At 54.9% G+C, this 18,813-nt stretch overlaps 6 protein-coding genes across 6 annotated transcripts; 3 read left to right on the forward strand and 3 right to left on the reverse strand.

Moving 5' to 3' along the window:
• Positions 1–315: 315 nt before the first annotated feature.
• On the forward strand, positions 316–3,162 carry JN550_011930 (uncharacterized protein; the record flags this gene model as incomplete). Its single annotated transcript, XM_049310349.1, has 2 exons — positions 316–2,182; positions 2,234–3,162. 2 exons carry the CDS (start codon positions 316–318, stop codon positions 3,160–3,162), a joined length of 2,796 nt encoding a protein of 931 aa, XP_049166099.1.
• Positions 3,163–4,272: 1,110 nt separating this feature from the next.
• On the reverse strand, positions 4,273–5,779 carry JN550_011931 (uncharacterized protein; the record flags this gene model as incomplete). Its single annotated transcript, XM_049310350.1, has 2 exons — positions 4,273–4,672; positions 4,836–5,779. 2 exons carry the CDS (start codon positions 5,777–5,779, stop codon positions 4,273–4,275), a joined length of 1,344 nt encoding a protein of 447 aa, XP_049166100.1.
• Positions 5,780–6,939: 1,160 nt separating this feature from the next.
• Positions 6,940–8,663, reverse strand: JN550_011932 (uncharacterized protein; the record flags this gene model as incomplete). Its single annotated transcript, XM_049310351.1, has 2 exons — positions 6,940–8,289; positions 8,379–8,663. The coding sequence occupies 2 exons, from the start codon at positions 8,661–8,663 to the stop codon at positions 6,940–6,942; spliced, it is 1,635 nt and encodes a 544-aa protein (XP_049166101.1).
• Positions 8,664–10,640: 1,977 nt separating this feature from the next.
• JN550_011933 (uncharacterized protein) lies at positions 10,641–12,681 on the forward strand (the record flags this gene model as incomplete). The annotated part of the gene is made up of 3 exons (XM_049310352.1): positions 10,641–10,647; positions 10,744–11,498; positions 11,548–12,681. The coding sequence occupies 3 exons, from the start codon at positions 10,641–10,643 to the stop codon at positions 12,679–12,681; spliced, it is 1,896 nt and encodes a 631-aa protein (XP_049166102.1).
• Positions 12,682–13,325: 644 nt separating this feature from the next.
• JN550_011934 (uncharacterized protein) lies at positions 13,326–15,152 on the forward strand (the record flags this gene model as incomplete). The annotated part of the gene is made up of 1 exon (XM_049310353.1): positions 13,326–15,152. The coding sequence occupies one exon, from the start codon at positions 13,326–13,328 to the stop codon at positions 15,150–15,152; it is 1,827 nt and encodes a 608-aa protein (XP_049166103.1).
• Positions 15,153–16,914: 1,762 nt separating this feature from the next.
• JN550_011935 (uncharacterized protein) lies at positions 16,915–18,135 on the reverse strand (the record flags this gene model as incomplete). Its single annotated transcript, XM_049310354.1, has 2 exons — positions 16,915–17,345; positions 17,397–18,135. The coding sequence occupies 2 exons, from the start codon at positions 18,133–18,135 to the stop codon at positions 16,915–16,917; spliced, it is 1,170 nt and encodes a 389-aa protein (XP_049166104.1).
• Between the last annotated feature and the right edge of the window lie 678 nt (positions 18,136–18,813).

Here is an 18,813-nt window from a genome sequence, read left to right on the forward strand (position 1 = left end):
CGGGGTTAGTCACGCGACATTTCGTTTAAGCAGTAGTTCACTCGGATCAGGTTTACTGACATCTGAATATAGGAGCGTTTTATTGTCTCGACTTTGGAATACCCTAACTCCTCACTGTCACCAAGCTCTCATCGAGATCGCAGCCATCGAAGATATTGGTCGTACTGTCTCAGTTTCTCCCAAAAGCGTCAAGTAAACCATTTCGCCATCATTGCCTGCCTCCCTCGCTCTTAGACCTGGGCCTTCGGATACCATTACTGTCTGTGTCCATTGAAGTGCCCGTTCTAGTGGTTCACCGCATTCATACCGCTCACAATGTCGACGCTAACGCCTGATAAGGCGGTCACGGCCAAGGAAGATGAGCTTGTCAAATCAATCAATGGAATGGAAGGCTTTCGTCTTGATGATGATCTGCCTTTCCGTGCCGGGCATGGCACGCTTGGAATCTCCACAACACTGCTCGCCAATTACGTCGAGATTCGTCCTGGAAATCAGAATAACCCACTGATTCTCTACTCCTATGGAATCGAGATCAAACCACAGCAGGAACGTGATCAGGTTCCCGTTGGAAGGGCGCGACAGCAAATCGTGCGATTGGCCTTCCACAGAAGCATGCCAGACAACCTTCAAAAGAACGCTTTCACCGACTATTCCGAGTTCGTTTACTTCCGCACCAAGCCCCGTACGGCTTCGAACACAGTCGCCGTTGAATACCAGGATGAAAATGAGACGGAGCCTCGGCCCAACCCGAAGAGATATAATGTCATGTTCAACTTCACCAAGACTATATCAATACAAGACTTGGTCTCTTCTGTCTCCTGTACCAACCCCTCGGACCCGTCATTCCGCATTGCCAAGGGTCCTCTCCTCCAAGTGCTGAACACTTTCCTCAACCACCACGCTCGACTCAATTACAAATCACTACGACAGATAGGAGGGAACAGAACATTTTTGATCAACAACGCAGCGGAATGCCTAGATCTCGCTGGCGGTCTTGTCTTAATGCTCGGCTTCATTGGCACTGTGAGAGCAGCCACCAACAGAATTCTGGTCAACGTTCAAGTTAAACATGGCGTTTTCTACCAAGACGGGCAGCTAGGTCAACTCATGTCAGCCTTCACCGCGAAAGTCAACAACATAGCATTGCTCGGAAAGTTCTTGCGCAGAGTCCGTGTTCTTACCACCCATATTCTGGGGAAGAGCGGCAAACAGGTAGAACGCATCCACACAATCGCTGGCTTAGCCACGTTGGATGACGGAAAGACAGGGAATCACAAAATGGCCCAGCCACCGAGAGTTCCAAAGCTCGGTGCTGGCCCGAAAGATGTCTCCTTCTGGCTCAGCGACGATAACGGAGGCCGCTATATTTCCGTCTACGATTTCTTCAAGATGAGATACGGGATCACGCTAAGCCAATGCGATCTGCCTGTCGTCAACGTCAAGTCCAAGCGGAACCCAACTTACCTACCTGCTGAGCTTTGTCGGGTCATCCGCGGGCAACCGGCCATGAAGAAGCTTAGTTCATCCCAGACACAGACAATGATCCGGTATGCAGTAAAGAAGCCCCAGATAAACCAGAGATCCATCCTGAGTCACGGCCTGAAGATTATTGGCCTCGATCCAAAAACTAATCCTAAACTTGGGTCGTTCGGCATCCAAGTCAATCCGAAATTGGTGCCAGTTCAAGGTCGGATCTTGCAGGCGCCCAAGGTGCTTTACCAAGGCCAAAAGGCAGCAACACTCTCCAAGGCCAGAGCATGGAACCTATCAGGCTTCAGATTTCAACAACCCGGAGAACTATCTCAGTGGGCGTGGATGCTGGTCTCAGTCCCCGGTTTCACGCACAGTGAGGACCTGGGATATTTTGAACCCCACATTCGAAGGTTCCGGCGCTCAGTAGCAAGTACTGGTATCGTGATGTCGGAACCTGCTGCCAATAAACACGTGCGTCTTCACAGTGTGGATGACCCTGAGCTTGATGGTGTCATAAAGCGTGCTGCAGGCCGCTATCAGATGCTGTTCGTCATCCTTCCCAAGAAGAACTCAATCTACAAGCGGATCAAACATTTGGGAGACGTCAAGTATGGTATTGTAACATGCCACATGGTTGCAGATAGTCTGGTAACCAAGGGCAATCAATACTGCGCCAATGTCGCAGCGAAGGTCAACCTCAAACTTACAGGTAAGAAACATTACTCTTGTCTCCTTTCATCGGGATTAACATATCGCATAGGTAGGAACCAGGAAGTCGAGAGAACTCGACTGCCTATCGTTTCTGATGGCTGTACAATGATAATCGGCGCCGATGTAACACACCCAACCGCTGGCATCTCCCAAGATTCAGCGCCGAGTATCGCTGCCCTGGTCTCCAACATCGATGCAAAGCTTGCGCAGTGGCCAGCAGCGCTATCTGTTCAGGATGAAGCGCGCGAAGAGATGATCAGTGGTCTCAAGGCAATGCTCGTTTCGCGATTACAGAGCTGGGTGGCAACGAACAAGCAGCACCCACAGAACATCATCTACTACCGAGATGGCGTTTCGGAGGGCCAGTACGAGCTGGTCATCAGCCACGAATTGGCTCTGCTGCGCGAGGCTTGCAAGGAGATCTACCCTCCAGAAGCCACGAAGAAGGATTTCCCTCGCATCTCCATCATCATTGGGGGCAAGAGACACCACTCCCGTTTCTACCCGACGCAGGCAAAGCATACTGACAAGAACAACCCTTTGCCCGGCACCGTGGTAGACCGGGGCGTTTTACCGGCCGAGCGCTGGAGTTTCTTCGCGCTGCCGCACTCGGCGCTGCAAGGCACCGCCCGCCCGACTCACTACACCGTCATACACGACGAGGTTTTCCGCACCGCCTTCCGAGAGAATGAGAAGCTGAGACAGGTGTACAAGAACGCGGCAGACCTTGTCGAGGATCTCACCCACAGCCTGTCCTATACCTACGGAAGAGCGACCCTGCCGGTGAGCCTCTGCACGCCGATATACTACGCACATCTCGCTTGCGAGCGAGCGCGCTGTTACCTGAGCAACCTCTACGACACAAGCCCTGACGTTTCCGTCGACGGCAGCAGTGCCCAGGGACAGACGCCACTTATCGACATGAACGCAGAGACCAAGCTCCATGGCAGGCTCAAGGACATCATGTTCTACATCTAAACTCAGAACCAGCAACACTGGTGAGCACCACCATGTCCCGCGTGGCGCGCCTGCGAGATTTTCCTGTACGCACTTTCGTTATCCTCTTTTGATTTTGAAGTGGCCACACTGGAGAGGCTCCGACGTCCGTTATGACTGACGCCAGTTATGCCCTCTCACACGAGCACACCCCAGCAACGAATCATGATTTGAGTTTGCAGCCATCAGTTCCCAGGGCGATGATTCCATTGGGCATGGCTGAGATTACTCATGGTTCTCATTCTGAGATCATGATGACCTCCGAGATTTCCTTTGCGACTACGCCTCAGGGGTGGCGGCTCTAGGAAAGCCTAGAGCTACGAGGGGAGTAGCCTCCGATATGCATTGATTCTCCTACGAGGGCCTGTGGAGGGGAGGAAAGGGGCCTTTTCCGTGGCTATGTTCGTACTGGTTTCAGGAACGGCTTCCGACAGCCGAAATTTGCTGTGGCATTGATGACAATGGATTCCTAGACTTGATAGTCGATAGACTTTGCATTGACAATAGACTGTGCTTCGATTTGCTTTTGCATATATTTAGACCTCTGAGCTGTACAGTAGGCCAGAGCGAGTCCGTGACCTACTTCTCCTCATGTAACGGAGTACATGATCCTGTGCCACATCTGTCTACATCAGACATTTATATTGTTGTTAGGAATGTGGAGAACTTTAAACTACTTCGCCAGTCCGTGTAGCCCGAAGCCCCAAGTACGATATATGTATGCATGGCATGTCGAAGGATACCAGAAAGCGAATGCGGTTGTGCGTCGTACTCTCATTCCCCGACCAACAGGTTCCCGTGATTATTCGGGGTTAAAGCCATATGCCAGAGCTGACTGTTCGGCTCCATGTATAATAGGTTGAAGAAGCTAAAGTGAGCAGCATCTCCACCCTCATGGTCATCGAGTCTACTTGCAGCCGACTGAGAGAGATAAGATATAACTTAGTATACACTGCAAACATCGATCATTCTTTAAATTGTAGCACGATCTCAGATGTCTTCTGTTTGACATGGTTCACACAGAACAGCAGCCAAATATTCAGAGACCCATTACCCTTGACAGTATCTCAGTGCCATCTCTAGCCTGTAAGTCTAACCAAACGGACACCCGCCCATGCCCTTGGCCTGCATCCTCTCAAAGTCCTTCTTCATCTCCTCGGCGCCCTGGCCCATGCGGTTCAGGGGCCCCAGGTCCGTGAAGGTGAAGCCCTTGGGCAGGTGCTCCTCGGGCTCCTCGCCGGGCAGCTTGCCGCCAGCCAGCCACACGGCCCAGGCGCCCGGGCCCCAGCGGTTCCACAGCGTCGGCTTGATGTAGAACGGGTAGTTCCCGTAGGACCAGTTGATGTGCAGCGGCCGGTCGACCGCGTCCGTGTCCTCTTGGTGGCGCTTCAGCCGGACGACGCGCGGGAGCGAGAGGTGCCGCAGGAACAAACGCCGCAGCCACAGGCTGCTATATATGAAAGTGGCGGCAGCAATGCCGGGTTCGGGAAGACTGGGGTGATGTTAGAGTTCAGGAGCTGATAGTAGGTAGTGGAGCCGGGCAGGGGGTTGCTGAACTTTGATAGCGGTGGATCGTGAAGATACAGACGGGCACGAAATGTGGCTGGCTGCGTATGCCAGAAAGGACCCACAACGGGAAAGCAATATAAACTTACAGGAAGGCCTCTCGCACGCGATCTCCTAGTAAAACGTGAACACACTCCTGCGTGAAGCTCTGCGCCCAGCGCGGGACCCAATAGGTGATCATGGGGATCAGCGCGACGGCGGGCTTGTTGCTGATCGGGCTGGGCTTGAAGGCGACGACCTCATAGGCCTTGGCCCACTGGGCTACGTCGAGGGCAAAGTCCAGGCCGTCGGCCCACTCGGTCTTGGCCAGGAAGCCCTCGTACTGGATGCCCATGGCGTCGCCGATGGACTTCCAGAAGACGCCGTAGGCGCAGTGCTCCATGTCGTTGAGGGGCCGCCAGTCGTAGAGGCGGGCGAAGCGCACGGGCTCCGTGATGAAGACGGACAGCGTGTACAGCAGGTCGGCGTTGGAGATCTGGCCCGACTGGATGTACTTGCTGTGCAGCCAGTTCATGCGGGCGACCGAGGTGGTGGCGCGCGCCGAGTTGGGCGGGTTGGCCATGAACTCGCCGATGATGATGCCCGTGTCCTCGTACCGCTTGCGGCTGGCCACGGGGTCCGTGAGGTTGCGGGTGCCCAGCAGCAGGCGGCTGATGGTCTCGACGCCGTACGTCTTGAAGAGCCCGAACTGCAGGCTCGTCTCCGACATCTGCGGGAACTCGAGGCTCGCCAGCTCCTTGATGATCTTCTGCGCGTCCTCGACCGTCATCTTGCGCAGGCTCGCCCTATCCGGAAACCCATACCGCCGCCGCATGCTCTTCTCCCGCTGGAAGCGGAGGGCTTGGCACAGGGCCAGGTAGACCACCCCCACGGATACGGCGTATGTCTTCCATGATGCACCGCTCGCCTTGGCGAATAGTGGTGACGCGAGGAGGGAAGACAGGGTAGTCTCTAACGAGGAGGGCAGCGAAAGAGAAGAAAGGAAAGACGTGGGTGAGGGGATCGATGTCAGGGTCGACGTTACGTTGGCCATCATGACAACGATGAGACCTGGATATCTGACAGGGACAGTGGGTGCTGTGCAGCGATGAGGAGAAAGAGAGCGAGAGAGAAAGCAGTATATCAAAGAGCCGGCCAAAAGCAACTGCAACGCCCAGCGAGTGCACGGCTCTGCCTCACCAGCCAAGGGGTCGTCCGACTAGATGCTGAGGGGGCTTCGAGAATAGTCGGTCAACACCTGTGTGATATATCGCGGTTGTATTTTCTTGGAGTTGGGAGATGCCCCATTTATCACCAGCAAACGAGGAAAATCGAATTTGCAGAGGTATCGCCTGCGGTCGGTCGATTTTTGGAAAGATCTCCATACATCCATCCAGTGCAATACCGGGGCCCTTCCTCAATTGGCCGGCCCTATGGTCCGTTCTCAGATGCCAAGGCGTAGGGTCGTCTTTAGGTCATGCGATTGTCTCTCTGACTGTGAGCCCTGACACGAACAAGACTACTCATGTAGGAGGGGAGTGTATTGTGCAGATTACGCACCTCAAGCTAAGAACCAATCATGGGGTCCCGTCTCTGGGCGGGATGGAATCAATGTTCACGTAACCAGTAACCAGGCGGCCTGGTATTGAGTGGTGCTGCATGAAGTCGCCGAGACAGCGAACAGGACCGGACATACCAGTCTAGCAAGCCTGTAAGCTAAGGTACCCCATGGACATGTGGGGGGGATAGGGGGGAAGGGTAGAGGAAACGTGTGGACCTCGGCCGCAGTCAATGGCGGGGCCGGACGATGGCAGGACCCCGAACGGGAGGGCTTGCCTTGGCGTGTAAGACGACCGCCAGTCACTTGCTAGTATAGCCAACCCCGCATGGATGTCCCCTAGGTGCGTCGAAGAGTAGACTTGGTTTGCATTCTCGTTCTATAGAAATATGCCGAAGCCCACGGTTCAACCCTGAAACGTGTGTATAGGATCAGACAGAGAGCTATCTTTGCCCAAGGTCCTGACCTACGTCCTTGCCCTGGGAGGTCTTGTTAGTAGTCCCTGGACAACAAAACCTGTCCGAGAATGGCATAGCATTCCTCAGCGACGACCGTGGTGCATGCATACCATGTACTACATCCATGAAGCAATTCGATGTAACTGAAGGGATATATTATTTCTTTACTTCGTTGCTAGCAAGTGACCATGCTTTACGCTATGCTGCCTTGGCCTTCTGTCTACGTCTATTTCTCCAAGCCTTGAGCTCGTTTAGTAGCCCCATGACGAGGGGCACCCCAACTGGGCCTAGCAATGGCAGGTAGACGGCGATCTTGTGCTCGTCTGGGAAATACAACTGCCCGACCATGCTCTTCTCGAAGAACGCACGCTCGGCCTCGGCCTCGGCAATCTGCGCGTGCTCCAGGCTTTCGGGGTTGCCCAAGCTGGCACAAGCCAACTCTAGGTGGTGCATCGACTTGGCTACTCCGTCGGCGACGCTGGAGGGGATAGAAATGCTCTTCAGGGCGAGCGAAAGCCGTGCCAGAGAGCCGAGTGACGACGAAGCCCGCAGCAGTAGGTCTGCAGATCGAACACGGGTTAAGGTTGACAGGCGCAGGGGCAGCGAGCCAGACTGCGGGGTACCGAGGAGGGAGAGAAGATGCGACGTGAACGTGAGGATGGGCTGCTTCAACGTGTCCGAGGCAACGTGGACTGATGAGGGGGGCGCTAGAAGGTAGACAGAGCCCCATTGTGGGATCAGCCAGGACTGGGATGTCTCGGCGGCTTCAGTGCCTATCGTCTGGTTGCCGATATACACGACGAAATTGACCGTAGGCGCGCCGCCAATCGAGGGCGACAGGGGCCACTCGGCGGCGTTGATGAATGCCGACAGATCCTCCTTGCTGAGCACCTGTGACTGGACGCCTGGCGCAGCATACAGCTGTACCTGCGTGTCGAGGGTAAAGTTGTGGATGGGCGCAAGCATGTCCAGTACCGGCCTCATGTACTGGTCAATGGCCGACTCAATGTCCCAGCTGCTCGGTGACGGGCCATTGGTGAAGAGCGAGAAGGTCAGGTGATACGTCCTCGCGTACTTCAGCGACCGTGTAACCCGCTTCGACAAGGTCTGCGCCACATCTTGTGAGACAGACTTGGAGCGTTGCTCCTGGTGTGCCGTCGAGGACTCGAGAAGGTAGTTTATAATGTTCTGCTCCTCGGCGAAGTTGGAGCGCAGTTGTGCTGCGATATACGTGGCCAGCCCCGACGAAGAGGACATGGGGGTTGGGATCGAGTTCGGAGGATACGAGACATCGAGAATGGGTAAGTGCGGGTGCAGAGACGATGTTGCCGTGTGTACAGACTCGCCAGGAGTGAGCCGGATGGTGAGCGCAACATCAGAGCCCTGCTTGGCCTCCTTCTGGGCGAGCTGAAGTCGCAGGTGGTGGGCAGGGAAATCGTTCAGGTCGTCGAGCGCGTGCTGGGTCAGGCGCAGCAGATTCTCGGCCTCCTGGTCCTGCAGCGAGCCCGGATCCAGTGAGATGCGTAGTGGGAAGACTGGCCGACACGCCTAGCCGGTGGTTTACTGTTAGCCACCCGTGTCTGAGTGTTCCCGCGTGTGGTCCCTTTCGCCAGCTTCGGGCTAGGTGTTCTTCTTACCTTGCCATCCGACCACTCCAACATGCGGTCCAAAGGCAGGTTCGCCCTGTAAATGCTCGTAGTATGCCACCATATCGGCAGTCCAAGGAAAAGTACAATAATCCAGAAGGACGCAACCACCCATGACCGGCGTCTCGTGTCGGAGGGTTTCTCAGGGGGAGGCTCCTTTCGGGTCGCGCCTACGGCCGGCTCGGGTGCTGTTGGGGCATTGTCGGCGGATGCAGTTACCGCCTCCTTCCTCAGAGTCAAGTCTGAGGCGCCGCCAGTGTCAACGGCAGTAGACATGGCGTGTGCAGTGGGCAATGCTCGAAAGCATCGTTGGGGGCGCCCGTACCAGAAGATGCGAAATGGCCAGCTCAGATGCTCACCCACTGCCAGTGATGTAAGCGAGATAAGACTCGCTTCGGGTTAGCACGCACGTGGTGATAAGGAGCGGCCCCAGGGTCTGGGGCCCACGCTGCCAGGGGCTCTCAGGGACGCTGTGGATTTAACTCAGCGCTGTCTTTGGTCGCTAACTAACCGAGCTACACAGAGGACGGTGTACAGTGATGCGGTGCCAAGTCGCAGAATGCATTCAGCTTCAGACGCCAACCGAACGCAGGATACGCTTCAAGGCTGCTGCCAGCAGAAAGTAAATTTCCCATTCGCCTTCCAAATTAACCCTAGACTTGGGCCGGTTAGACGTGGCATCGTGCATTCTGCAGCCGAATATGACGAAGAATCTCAGCCATCGTGGTGAGAAAGATGGTCTTCGTTGATGGGCCATCTACTACGTGCGCCTGAGAACTATTAATGTTCCAAAACAACTACCCGGCTTGATATAGCAATTGCAGGCTTACCGCAAGGCGTTGCTGCCCTGTAAATGGGTCAAGGTTCTCTGCATCCTTTGACAGGCAGGACGGGTCCCTTCGTGCTACCCTCCTACTATCCGAGTTATTAATTACATTCTGGATCTACATAGTACACGGTAGGGCAGGTGTCTTTGCCATGGTTCCCACATGGCGTCGCTACAGGACTACAAGGTCGCCATGCGCCGAAGAGCCTTCAATGCTACTGGCGCTCGGAGGGTATGGACCGGTCCCCGATGCAACCACGTCTTGTGGAAGATAGATGGGGTTACCTTATGCTTATGACATCGTGATCGACTTGGAGTGTGCAAGCGAGCGCGTAACATCCTACGGTGTAAAAGTGATGAATGACCTGCGCTGTTTCTGCCGCTGATGTTTCACGTCCTGTGTTATGTATGATAGCCGTCTACTCTAGTTGTACAGGGCCTGCTGAGGGAGCCACGCCTCGCTCGCTCGCTCAGAGGAACCGAGCTGACCAGCGATTGCTATGCTGGTGGGACGTCGAGAGAGGCATAAGCCGTCGCCATGAAAATGCGACTTGCTTCTCCCAAGGACCCTTGCAGGCCAGAACCGTCTTCCTCTTGTCGCTGGTCCCTTCAGCTGCTGCAAGCCGAGGTACAGCGCAGGATAGCGGTGCTCGGAAACTGCATGGTCGAACGCCCCCTCTCAGCTCGTCCCCAGTGCCGCTCCGCGAACCAGCGGAAGCCAGCCAGCCAGCCAGCCAATGTGAACGACCGACCGCCTGTGTCTGAAGGAGGGGCCCTGGCGACCTGGGACATGGCGCCTCCATTCATGTCGACGGAATCCTCGTGTCAATTTCCCGACATGGCCAAGCTCCCCTGTTGACGAGTTGAGCCATCTCATGGCATCACACTCTTGCTGCTTCATCGCGTCCAGGGATGGCCCCCGCTTTGGAAGCTCGACAAGGCGGGAGACCAGGAGAAAAGTGGCTTCCATTTATTAGGGTGAATTTCTTCAACAGACCCATCCTTCCGGGAAGCGAGTCTGCACAGGCGGGTACGACCGCCGAGGATCCCGCTTCGCATTTCCACTTGAAGATCCAACGTCGCAACTCGGTCTTTCGTTCTTTGATCTTGACTCTTCTTGGCGCAATTGGCATGGCCCCTCTCGCCTCAGCAGCTAGTTAAACCACCTGAGACTACCTAACTTATCTTCTTTAAGTACCGTAGGCGTCCCCGTCCGCCCGGGCCTCACGGAGCTCATCCTAGAATACCCGGTCTCAGTTGAAATAGGTTGTCGAGTTACATCATGGTTTACTAAAGCTGCCATCATAGCATGCGCTCACCTCCAAATCACCCAACACTGTTGCCAACGTCCCTGAACACGCCACAAATGAAGAATACACCTGGTTGATCTGGGACACAAACATATCTTTTCATAAATAATAATAATAATGCCCGGTAAGCCTTCATTGCGCTTCATCATGCTGCAAACCCACTAGTGAGATCTGAGATGCATTTTTAGTCAATTACTGACGGACCATTCCCCCGAAACAGTCCCTCTAGCGGTGGCCTTACCGGCCGCTGCTGCCGGCCTGGCATATCTCAATGTCAAGTCGGCGTTCTGGTATGACTATACACTCCTTCGCGGCATCGCCCGTGCCGCCTGGAATCAAGACAGGCGCGAGAAAGGCGACAGGCACAACACCTTCTACAGGCTGGAGAACAGGGCGGCGGACAAGTCATATGCCAATCGGGTCTTTCTCCTGTTCGAGGATCGGGCGTGGACCTATGCGCAGTGCTACGATATGGTCTTGAGGTATGGCAACTGGCTGAAGTCCAAGTATCATCTCAAGAAAGGGGACGTGGTGGCGATGGACATGCAGAACTCGGACCATTACGTTTTCGTTTGCTTTGGTCTCTGGTCCATTGGGGCGAAGCCGGCATTCATCAACTACAACCTCACGGGGCAGGCCTTGACGCACTGTGTGCAAGCTGCTGGGGCTGTCTTGATGCTGGTCGATGCCGAGTTGGGAGGAAATATCGACGAGAGTGTCCGGACGACATTAAAAGGTCTTCCAATCGATGTTCTGACGACAGAGCTGCAGGCCGAGGTCCTGGCGACGACACCCGAGCGGCCCCCGGATTCCCTGCGCCAGGGCGACCTGGCACATGACATGGCTATCCTCATCTATACCTCTGGGACCACAGGGCTGCCGAAAGCTGCCATTATTCCCTGGGCCCGCTTGACGCTGGCTGGGAATTTCCTCACAGGGTGGTTGAACACCAAAACAACAGACGTATTCTATACAGTAAGTCAAGTCCCGCGAGGCAGATTTGAGTACGTGCTTATGAGAATAGCCCATGCCGCTCTACCATAGTTCGGCGTCCATCATGGGACTCGCGCACATCCTAGAGGCCGGTGCCACATTTGCGATAGGGAAGAAGTTCTCAACAAGGATGTTCTGGAAGGATGTGCGGCGCTTCGACGCGACCATAATCCAGTACGTCGGTGAGACGCTGCGATATCTGTTGACGGCACCACCGGAAATCGATCCGGCGACGGGCGAAAACCTCGATACCAAGCATCGAGTCCACTCGGCTTTCGGCAACGGGCTGCGGCCCGACGTGTGGGAAAAATTCCGGGAGCGGTTCGGCATCGAGAAAATCTCCGAGTTCTACGGCGCAACCGAGGGGTTCCTCGCCACGTGGAACACCACGCGCAACAGCTACGCCGCGGGCGCCATCGGGAGGAACGGCTGGATCTACGGGCTTATGATGAAGCAGAAGATGGCCATCATCGACGTCGACCAGGACTCGCACGTGGTGAGGAGGGACCCTAAGACGGGGCTCGGCCGCGAGGTGCCCCGCGGCGAGCCCGGCGAGCTCATGTACGTCATCACGGACACGAGCGACCCGAGGACGCAGTTCCAGGGCTACTACAACAACCAGGAGGCGACCAACAGCAAGATGGTCCGCGATGTGCTGAAGAAGGGCGACGCGTATTTCCGGTCGGGCGACCTGGTCAGCTGGGACAAGGAGGGACGCATGTACTTCCACGACCGCATGGGCGACACGTTCCGGTGGAAGAGCGAGAACGTGGCGACAACCGAGGTCTCGCAGATGCTGGGCCTGCACCCCAGCGTGCATGAGGCCAACGTGTATGGCGTGCAACTGCCGAACCACGACGGCCGCGCCGGATGCGTAGCGATTGTGCTCGAGGGGGAGCCGAACGCGGCCGTCATGTCGAGTCTCGCGAAGCACGCGAGGGAGACGCTGCCCAAGTACGCGGTGCCCATATTCCTGAGGGTAGTCAAGGATGTCGGCACGTCGATCACGGGCACCAACAAGCAGCAGAAACACGACTTGCGGGTGCAGGGCGTCGACCCGGGCAAGGTGGGCAGCGATGAGATGTGGTGGCTCAAGGGAGACACGTACGTCAAGTTCAGCCAGAAAGACTGGCATGAGCTGAACGGCGGCCGGGTCAAGCTATGACGACCTTTGTACATGTCGGGTTGTCGGTGAGTGCGGCTCTCAAGTGCTGCTTAATCGGTCGGGGCTGTTTATATGGGTATCAATGTATATATATGCCCTCATATTCGAGAACAAAGGAGGAGGTTACATATATGCTACCTACGTATGTAGATAGAGAAGCACTGGTTCGAACAAGAAAGAGGTTTGGTGTGATGGCAGTTGAATCCCCAGGGCCTGGCTCCGGTGCTTTACAGCACACATGACAACGTTATACCCAGTTTTATAGTCTTATATCTTGACCGAACCAAAGTCATGATTGGCCTGTCCTCAACGGATAGTAGCGCTTACATATGTCGGTAAGGCGATTCGACCTGGTTGGACATCAGCGGGCGCCTAGCAATAAGCTAGCTCCACCTCGACAGGGACCGTAGACCCCTAAAATTTCAGAAATCTCTGCCCCGCGATGCCCCGCCATCCACCAGATACTGTCGAGCCCCTCCATGACCATTCGGTTGGCACCAAGCTATAGCCCCAGAGGAGGGAAAAGATTTCACGAGACGAGCCATCCGTGCGTAATCCTCCCACAAAGCGCAAATTTCAGACCAGAAGAAGACTATCAGAAGAAGTCAGGCCTCCAAAGGCTTCCTCAGTCGTGCAACGCCGCAATGGCGTCCACCCTCAGCGCAGCGCCCGTCCTGTCGACGCCCGCCGAGCACACCTTCTTTGAAGACCCGACGGTATCTTCGGCGACGCCCGCCGCCGACCGGCCCGCGAGGAGCGACGATGAGCTGCACCACACCTACGAGATCGCGCGCACGGCCGCCGAGATCGCCCAGAGGCGTTGGAGGCGCGTGGCGCTGCAGTTCCCGGACGCCATGCTGGGCGATGCCGGCTGGGTCGTCGGCGCGCTGGAGCGGGAGTTGAGGGCGTTGGGTTTAGACCTGAGCTCCTGTGCGGACGAGAAGAAGGAGCAGGCCGGTGAACTGGAGACGGATTTCAACGCAAAGACGGCACCGGAGCCCAGCAGGGCGGAAGAGGCGGGAAAGAAAGAGAAGAGCATACCGAGGATATATGTCTTAGCCGACACATCATACAGTGCGTGCTGTGTTGACGAGATCGCGGCCGAGCATGCTGATGCCGATGCGGTGGTGCACTACGGGAGGGCTTGCTTGAGTCCCCCATCAAGGCTACCGGTTTTCCACGTCTTCACGAGGCAGGAACTCGACTACGATGCCGTCGTGGAAGCCTTCGAAAAAGAGTTCGGTGATGACAGGGAGCAGAAAGTGGTTGTTATGGCAGACGTCATGTTTCAGGAGCACGTGTCACCGTTTTGCGATAGGCTTAAGGAAAGAGGGTGGAATATGGCCAAGGCGACAGAGATCGTACGGGATCCAAGTGCGACGATACCAAACAGGCGGCTTATAGACCCAAACACGGCATCGGACTGTTCCCCTGAGCAACCGCCACCCGATGACGCCGACGACAAGACCGACCTGCAGGACTACCACCTCTTCCACATCTCAAGCCCGCCGATGGCTCTGCTTCTCACCTTGTCCTCCCGGCTTGCGTCTCTCCGAATATACCCAACACCCGCATCGCCCTACACCACGGCTACAACCTCTCCTCCAGACCCATCAAGGACACCGGGACTTCTGCGTCGGCGATACGGACTAGTGATGCGGTTGGCCACGGCCTCGATCATCGGTATCCTCGTCAATACCCTCTCGGTTCAGAACTACCTCTCCACCATAGACCGGCTCCGAGACGCCATTGCTGCGGCGGGGAAGAAGAGCTACACCATTGTGGTCGGGAAGCTGAATGCCGCAAAGTTGGCCAATTTTTCCGAGATTGACGGCTGGGTCGTGGTTGGATGCTGGGAGAGCGGACTGGTGGAGCAGGAGGATATGTGGAAGCCTGTCATCACCCCCTTTGAGCTCGAGATGGCCCTTGTGGGTGACGACAAGAGGATTTGGGACGGAAGGTGGTGGGGTGGTATTGAGGGGGTTGGTGGGGATGACAAGAAGGAGGGCGAGGAAGAAGCCGAGGAGCCTACGATCGACAAGTCTCACGAAGAAGTCAGGGAGGAGGTCGAAGGCGGAGTCTCAGACGAAGAGTCGGAGCCCCCGGAGTTCGACTTCCGGACCGGCAAGCTGGTCAGCAACAGTCGACCGATGCGTATGGCCATCCGGAAGAACCCCGCGGCTGCAAACGGTCCAACTGGGGAAAGTAGTACACCGTCCGGGTCTGCATCGTCGAAGCAGCCCTCAGCTGCCCTCGTGCAAAGGAAGGCGGGTGAGATCGCCATGGTCAACGGTGTTGTCAGTCCCGGTGCTCAGTACCTGATCTCGCAGAGGACCTGGCAAGGCCTCGGCAGCGACTTTAACAATGTGGACGACGAGGAGAAGGAGTATGAGGAAAGCACCGTCGTGGAAGAGGGCAGGAGTGGTGTCGCCAGGGGTTACACCGTTGGGCAAGACAACGGGCGGACTTGATCAAAGTTGGAATCCATCAGGAGTCCACGATCTCTTATCGGCAAGACCGCCCCATCATGAAGAGAATTTCGATAATGGGTCCCCATGCTGCATGCTTCTGCGAGGCCAGTATCGGTCTTTTCTCAAGAAGCGTAGGGCCTGAGGGAAAGCCTTGTAACACTTCGGGGACGCGCCCACAGTCATGTAGTATGCCGCGGCTCAGCCACCAATCACGTTTTGTGTCGCAAATCCCCCATGGACCCGTCTGTTGTGCCACTTCAGCTCTAGGTCGCAGCTTACTGGCCTTGCTATGCGAGGGCATCGTACTAGTCAGGATTTGGCAGAAATTGGTAAGATTCTTATGGTGCCTCCAACTGCCTCTGGCTTGTGCTTTGGGAATACGGAAAACTCAGAGGAAAACTGGCTAGCTAGGATGCGTGGCGGTGGGCTGAACACCCCCAAGGTACCTAAGATAGGCTTACATGTGAGACACTTTATGATATCCACAAGCGCAAGATAAAGACTCAAAATGAGACCTACAGTTGCTGGCGTCCCCGAACAGACTATCAGCCGAATCCATGGCTCACCTTTGGATATGTTTTGCTTTATTTCTGCTATGTGAAGGGGGCTGCACTCTCCCTTATCGCCGATATACTCCTAAAGAGACATAAAGCGCCGAGACTCAAGCACCGTGCAAGGCCCGTAGGGCAAATGGTGCAAGCTATCTTGCCCTTTAGATGAATTTTTATCCCGAAAACCCACAGGGGCGGTAAACGCCGTTCCACTACGATTCACTCAGCACTTGCCACTGACACAGGGATATCGCCAATAAATAGGGTCATCGGAGCTAAGGCAACGACCCTCAGCTACCCCTGGCAAAGTTATATACTAAACGCGAGACCATGTCTTTTCAGGCAGCAGAAGGAGCATATATATACCCTAAGAAGTTCTTTGCTCCTGTTTAGAGAGCACTCTCCCTATAAGCTTGCTACTCACATCACGTTTATCACCTACCCTCATACACCACGTCCACAAAAGGAAATGTCTCCCGCAACCCCAGGCGTCCTCATAAACGTCCTGTACCCGGCCTCAGCCGCCTCGGGCTTTGGCTTGGACTACTATCTCCGCACGCACATGCCACTGGTGGACAAGCACTGGCGGCCGCACGGCCTGCTGGGCTGGACTGTCGCCGTCATGGATGGCAGCAACGTCCGGTTACCATGTACAGGCCATCATGACGTTTGAGGATCTCGAGGCGTTCGAAAGTGTCATGGAAATGGGGGAAATTATGGCTGACATCAATAACTTGACCAGTGCTAGGCCGGTGCGGTGGGTTGGCAAGGTGGTTGGCGAGGGGAGCTAGATGGAGGTGGTAGGCCTTGCGCCTGGATGGAAACGACGGTAATACAACCGGTCTTAAAGAATCTTTCCGCCAGAACCCCCAAGTAGGCGGCCCTGAAGAAGATTCGTAGGCGCCGTGTCGCATCCCTGAAAGATTACAGACAGGTCCCATTATCATTGAAGTCATGTTAGTGTGACGTTGCATGCGGAATATCATGGTGATGCAGTGCGACGTTTCTAAGTCAAGACGGGACCAAATGTAGTCTACGGAGACTTTCTCCCTTTATTACCTCAGTCATTTCCCTAATGCCACATGAACATGCGTCCGTCACGATACCAGAGAAACCAGTTGCCTCCTTCCTCCTGTGTCCATATAATACACGTTTGCCCGGCGTCCGCCGGCTGAACCGCCACTCGAAACCAGATGCATGCCATGCATCTTTCACACACTATCCAAACCCGTTTTCTTCGCATGTTCATGCAGGATCTTGTTCTGAAAGTCTGTCAGAATTAGTTGGGGTCGACCGGGCACCCATCGCACTCCTCCGCCTGCCAGAATGGAGTTGCATCCAAATCCTTGGTGGCCGGCAGCGCAGAATAGTACCAAACCACGGATTCTGTTCAAGATGGTGGCAACAGGATCTCTAACGGTTCTCGGGTCCGGAACCGGCCACAGGCCACAATCCGAAAGCGATTGAAGGAGCGACCCAAGAAGCAACTTGTTACACTCGCCGACCATCTGATAAGGATATCTTGCGCGACATGCGATGCCATTCGCAGGTGATCGAGCGCGCGTAATGAGGCAGTCAACCGAATCTCGCAGTGGGTCCAACAGAGCTTGTAGGTACTGGAGGCGATGTCTACCGGTAGTTTCTGTTCGCAATCAGTACCTTTTCCAGACATCTGTAGAGCAGATGCGCTTACCGAGAAGACGAGATCGGGGAGCACAATGCGAACGAAGTTGATAGGGGTTGCTGAAAGTCCTAGGGATGCTTGGATCAAACGTTACAAGCAGGGGAAGTTCGGAGTAAGCTTTCTGGAAACCCCATGAATACCCAAGACTCCAGAAGATTTGCGAGAGATACCAGTTGTACACGTAGGGTTGATTCTCGAAATTCTGGCCCAGGCCCGTGAACTGTGTTGCCCAAGGGCGAAGAAGGTGCAATAGGTCATACTTGCGGCAAAGCGCGGTGAGATGGAATACTCCAACGAGTAGATGGCATTTCAACTCAGGGGCCTTGTCGAATTGACCGTGCATGATGTGGAGGGCTGCCGACCATGGGTCGACCTTGTCTTCAGGGAATTGAGCAATCCACTCTGCGCCGGTGGTATTCAATCTCTTCATGTTTTGGTGAATTATGTCCTTGAGAACAGCCGAATTCCCTGTAACTGTCGATGATCTAACTCGAAAAGCCGCGGCGCTAAGGCTGTGGTGATAGGCCGCGTTGTCGAGTCTCTGGCAGACGATGGTGCCGACGATGATGATCAGGTCTCCATCAACATCCAAGACAGTCTGCTCGGGAATGCAGTCTTCGTGACAGATGAATGAGTCAAGTTTGCGCTCGAGGCTCTGGTCGCATTCATCGACGCGACGGCGCAGACGCAGCTCGCGTGCCCGCTCATCTGGAGGTGGGACACTGCGCGCTCTCTTCACGGAGCCCATCGTGAACGAGTTGAGAGGTGTGATCAATGGGAATTATTTAGTGTGAACGAGGTGCTTGAAGAATGGAAAAGAGAAAAGTATGGATAAGAAAAAGAAGAAAAGCTCGATCAGAGCAAACCGTGTTTTTGTGACCCGCGGGGCGATGAGGTGAATGTACAGAAAAGCGGCCTTACCACCATAGCATAACCTGAGCAGACCGAGCAACGATTGCTGATAATGACTATCCTGATATTTGCTGATAATGACTATCCTGATATTTGCAGCTGATAGAAACCCGACTCAACCGCATTAAAACGTCTACATGGGTACAAACTTGATCGCATTTTGAGAAAGCCGCATTCGAGTACATCAGTAAAAGCTGCTTTAATTTGATCTGGTGGAACGTTGTTCGGTTACTAAAATGGAACCAGGTGAATAGATCTCTCAAATCGTAGAACCGCAGTTAAGGTTAGGACCTGAAAACTGCGATCTCGTCTTTTTGACAAGCAATGGTATTTCCTACTTTCTTGCCATACGATGCAAGGCTATCTAACATGGGCGTCTAGAATGACCAGAGCAGGTGAGAATTTAGGAACCCCAAAATTAAATTCTCGACTAATAGAAGCACTCAGACGTAGAAGTACGCAGCGGACCAGCTCATTTCACCGACATGGAAAGACGGTGGGCAAACGAGCTCTG

Source organism: Neoarthrinium moseri (assembly GCF_022829205.1).
Source record: "Neoarthrinium moseri strain CBS 164.80 chromosome Unknown scaffold76_Wmoseri_CBS_16480, whole genome shotgun sequence".
Lineage (NCBI taxonomy): Eukaryota > Fungi > Ascomycota > Sordariomycetes > Amphisphaeriales > Apiosporaceae > Neoarthrinium > Neoarthrinium moseri.